Source organism: Aulonocara stuartgranti (assembly GCF_965226115.1).
Source record: "Aulonocara stuartgranti genome assembly, chromosome: 11".
NCBI lineage: Eukaryota > Metazoa > Chordata > Actinopteri > Cichliformes > Cichlidae > Aulonocara > Aulonocara stuartgranti.
In genome coordinates this window covers 10809852-10814797 of record NC_138947.1, presented here as the reverse complement: position 1 = coordinate 10814797, position 4946 = coordinate 10809852, and the positions used below count along the sequence as shown (strand labels likewise).

Genomic DNA, 4946 nt, shown 5'->3' with positions numbered 1-4946 from the left:
ATTAGTAGGAATTATCATAAGATCTTAAGTGGTTTTGATTCCACGGCAGCTTCAATCACCTTTGCACAGATCATAGGGCATTTTGCATATTGTGGTATCATCCATCCATCCAGCCATGTGGTGTTTTTCCATTTGTTACTCCTCTGCTTCAATTTCTCCCAAATGTTAGTGCTAATGATAAGACTACAATCAGCTATTACAAAGCAGCAATAATCACACGTTATCATTAATGCATGATTCCCACTGTGAGCAATGATCAAAAATTTTGAGTCTGAGCATACAAGTCTGAGGGTACATATTTAATACAAAGACATACTTGATGGCGTAATCTCATTAATGCAGGATTAGCAACTTAAACTTGTTGCAGGCAAAATGTTTAAAAAAAAAAAACACTGCATAATAACTCAAGCAGATGGAAAGGAAACTAGAGTCTTGCACCTTCTCCCAGCTCTGTCTTCAAGTTTTTAAAAAAAATAATAAAATAAAAAATTTGCCCCAGTAGACCTTGGCCAATCACAACGCACATCCCCCAGGAAATGACTAGAAAATAAACGCTTGGAAAAATGACATGAGCACTTGTTAATACCTGGTTAAGCTGCTGCTGAGACACTGTCAGCACCTTTAGATGGGACAGAAACTTACATATCTATCTCCTAGACTCTGTGCCTCCTTAAAAGGGGAAATGTTCGTGCATTAGAGATTTGTTGCCTCTAATCTTGTTGCCTTTCATACCAGATCATGTGAGCAGTGCAAAATGTTATTATATATTATTATTAATATTATTTTAAATATTTTTTTTTTTAAAGTGGGGGTGGTTAAACAGAACAAAAAAAGGTGCAAGAAAAGGGCTCTTTAATCTTCATATTCTGGCTGTTCTTTTAAATAAAATCCTGTCTTCTCTGGTTTCCTTGTCTACTGAAACTTTAAATACTGAGTTAGCCAAGTTAGACAGTCACCCTTAATCTTGAAAGACAATTTTAAAAAGGAAGCAAATCTTCTGTCAATAAAAACTTAGCAGATACCATCATTTTTTCCTTGCACAGGACCTGATTCTGAAAGCAGCATGTAGACATACGTGCAGAAATACAGTGTGTGTGTCAGAAACACAACAAATCCAAATTGAAACAGTTCATATTGGTGTGTCTCAAACTCAATGCAACCATCCCGATTCTCTTGTGCTCTGACAATACCTTGAAAGGGAGGTGTCTGAGTTCAGTCGACGTTATATTTTTAAAAAGAAAACAAATTGTCACTCAGTGCCTGTTCAGAGTTATTGTGGGGCCATTCTTCTGTGCAGCATCATCTGACCCTGGATCGCTTGACAACAATTGTACCAGCAACCATATCATACACAGTCCTGTTGTGCTGGAAGAACAGAAGAGTGATGAAGGCTGGGAAGAAGAAGGCAATGGAAAAGTTCTTATTCAAGGCTCGAACAGTCGATCTGAAGAGGGAGACAGAAACAGTACCGTTATGTGATGTGAGGCTGTTTGCATGCACGCTGTGACTTCTGATGGATAATCTTTTAAAAAATAAATAAATAAATACTCACGCAGAAAGAGAGACATTAGTTGCTGGCACGACAAGAACCCTGTTAGGCTGAACCAGAACTGATGAGTCACATGTCACGACTCTGAGTCCAATGAGAAACTTTCCGGGAGTGGCTCCTCCTGCTCCCCAAATGCATATGATCTAAAAAGAGAAACGTGTATCAGCTACCAAACATAAAATACATTTTCCACAAACAATTTAACAAGTTACGGTCGGTAAAATATCACTGCTAGATGTCAGCAAATTGCAGTCGACTGAGTTCAGTCTTCTTCCTTAAGTGCTTAACTCTAAGTACGGTGGCCACGGTAGAACAAACAACTCTGGCTGCTGTTCGTCTGTAGTGAGTGGAAGCTTTCAGTCTGCTACCTAAGCTGTTGATATGCTGGTGTTGTAGTCCATTTATGTTGGAGGAGGCTGTAAAACTTTGTGAAAGGACTCCGATAAGAGTCAATGAGTCAGTGAAGCTCACTTTTGACTGACGACAGCGACACTGAGGTGAGTTGATATCTCAGACTTTTTCTTGCTGGTTTTGCCACTGCTAGCTGCTGTTAGCCTCCATTAGCTGCTGTTAGTCAGAGTTAGTGAAACTTTCTTTGAAGTAAATGTAACACTGTTGGACTCGGACACTTACCAACCAGACCCTCATATGACGTGAGATGTGTAATCAAACTGTTTATCAGAGCGAAAGTGTGACTTTTAGGAAAATTGAGCCTAACATTAGCTGGCATAATGTTAGCTTATAACCCGCTGTTGCTGTTGTGTAGCCGGCTTAGTGGCAGCTGTCCAAAGACAAGAGGGTCGCATGTCAAATCAGCTGACAGTAAGGGACTGTGACAAAATCAGGAATGAATAAACAAGTTTATGTAGGTTTTTGTATGTTATTGCACTGACAAACTGGCACCTGCCCATTTTAATGGAGACGCTCTAAGGTTATGAGAACACAGTTTGTTGGAAGACGGAATTACACACAGAGCAAAATACTTAGGAGTACGACAGCCCCTGGTTCCCCTAGCAGCTGTACCCTTAAGACCAACATCCTAGTCAAGACTCCAGATAACAGCATAAAACTTCTCCGTGTCCACTCACCTCATAAAAACAAACTAATATCCGATACACAAGAGCAACAAGCATCATTTTCTGCAGCTCCTCCATCGATGTGTCTTCATCGATTTCCTCCACTATAAAATGCATGGCGAACTTGGAAACATCTCTGAAAAGTGAATGAAACGATACAGGTTTAAAGAATGTCTTAGTCTGATTACGAGTCTCCTTCTTGAAGGGATAAAAATAAAAAAATTTAGAAAAACATAAATACACAAGGGGCGATCGTGGCTCAAGAGTTGGGCGTTCGCCTTGTAATCGGAAGGTTACTGGTTCGAGCCCGGCTTGGACAGTCTCGGTCGTTGTGTCCTTGGGCAAGACAGTTCACCCGTTGCCTACTGGTGGTGGTCAGAGGGCCCGGTGGCGCCAGTGTCCGGCAGCCTCGCCTCTGTCAGTGCGCCCCAGGGTGGCTGTGGCTACAATGTAGCTTGCCATCACCAGTGTGTGAATGTGTGTGTGAATGGGTGGATGACTGAATATGTAAAGCGCTTTGGGGTCCTTAGGGACTAGTAAAGCGCTATATAAATACAGGCCATTTACCATTAAAGTCCAAAGACATGCAGCTTGTGGGGATAGGTTAATTGGATAATCCAAATTGCCACTAGGTGTGAATGTGCAAGTGAGTGTGAATGGTTGTCTGTCCCTATGTGTTAGCCCTGCGACAGACTGGCGACCTGTCCAGGGTGTACCCCGCCTTTCACCCTATGACAGCTGGGATAGGCTCCCGCGACCCTGAAAAGGATAAGCGGAAGCGAATGGATGGCATAAATACACAAACTCACTTGATTCCACTAAGGTGCATAATACTGATGATTATAGTTGCTTTGATGAAAAACAATATGAAGAAATCCACCATCTCAGCCATTAGTCTTTGGAGAGGAGAAGGAATACTGTACTCTCGGCCTGGAGAAAAGAAGCAAAGAAGTTTGTTTTATTAAGGGATGCCGGACTGCCTTTCAATTGTTTTTAAAGGCGCTCAGTCCCAGAGGGTCATCATAACCCTCAAATGTAGTGACCCTTGGAGTTAGGAAAAATCGGATATGGTTATACTGTCTGTAGCAGCTTTTACCTGGTCTCGGTGCATTTCCATTCTCCCTGGCCTGCTGCTGCGGCTGAGCAGGCACTGCTGCCCCGACGATGGTTTCACCTGCACGGCCGCTCGAGGAGCCGGCCGCGGGTGGGTAAGGAGGCAACGGAAGACCAAACGGATTATTATGCCAGTGCTGGGAGTTGATATCAAGAACGGTCGAAGTCCCGTTAGGTGGCTGTAAACAGTAAGGGTAGGACATGGCTGACGCTGCTAGCCAGCTTTGCCAGTTCACATATCCACTGTAGTACTGCCACATCCATGCCTGTAGTTTCTCGCAGTATCGTGTCGTGGCACGGCTTTCTTCGGCGTCCTTCTTGCCGTCAGTGCTGCCCCGGTTGTCTTTTCTTTGGGTAACTTCGTCAGATAATGGCTTAACTTGACTACCACAAGGTTTATTCTTTCTCTTATCGACATCCATACTTCTGTTTTCTTTGTCGGCCATGTTTGATCGCGTTGCGTCACGTAACGTCATCTGGACGAAGAAAATAAATACGTGTCAAGATAGAGATATTGTAAAGATATGCGATGTTATGGATTCAAATAAATTGAATAATATTTTTCAATTTAAAAAAATAAAAAAAATCTCTATTTATAATTCACGTTAAACTGTTACCCCTCCTCCCCTCTCCACTTAGCAGGATGTAGTGGTGCCGCCCGATAGTTGCCTGCTATTACGGGAATCAACCACAAGGGTGCAGCATATCTGCGAGGTAGAAGTTGCAGTGATAGTGAGACATTTGGGGTCTTCGAGTTCACACAATTTAATATTCAAATGAGAAAGTACGGCAGCAAAAGATTTTCAGGACTTACTTCTGGATTTTCTCGGATAACTGCATCTGTAATTATCACATTGTTATAGAACTTATGAGATTAACTACATGAATACATGAGACTACATAAGATGACTGCAAATACAAGCCTAGTTCCAAAAAAGTTGTGTGTGTAAAATAAAAGCAGAATGCATTGATTTGCAAAATCATAAACATATATTTTATTCAAAATGAAAGTGTGGACAAAGTTCACCCTGCCATCCACAAATGGTGGTTACAAATGTATGATGCAATAAAGAAGCCATCTAGAAATCTGGATCTTCTCTAGAAAGAGCTAATTTAAAATGAACTGAGGGCAGGTAGAAAACGTGTCTGTGGTCAGACCCATCAAAATTTAAAACTTTTTTGGAAAGCATGCACACCATGTCCTCTGG

General features: G+C 41.9%; 1 protein-coding gene across 1 annotated transcript; it reads right to left on the bottom strand.

Annotated features, from left to right (window-relative positions):
- Window positions 1–284: 284 nt before the first annotated feature.
- LOC309717294 (protein FAM8A1-like) lies at window positions 285–4370 on the bottom strand. Its single transcript, XM_082551738.1, has 6 exons — window positions 4356–4370; window positions 3722–4214; window positions 3435–3555; window positions 2638–2761; window positions 1553–1692; window positions 285–1444 (listed from the first exon to the last, which is right to left on the bottom strand). Exons 2-6 carry the CDS (start codon window positions 4212–4214, stop codon window positions 1300–1302), a joined length of 1023 nt encoding a protein of 340 aa, XP_082407864.1. The 5' UTR covers window positions 4356–4370; the 3' UTR covers window positions 285–1299.
- Between the last annotated feature and the right edge of the window lie 576 nt (window positions 4371–4946).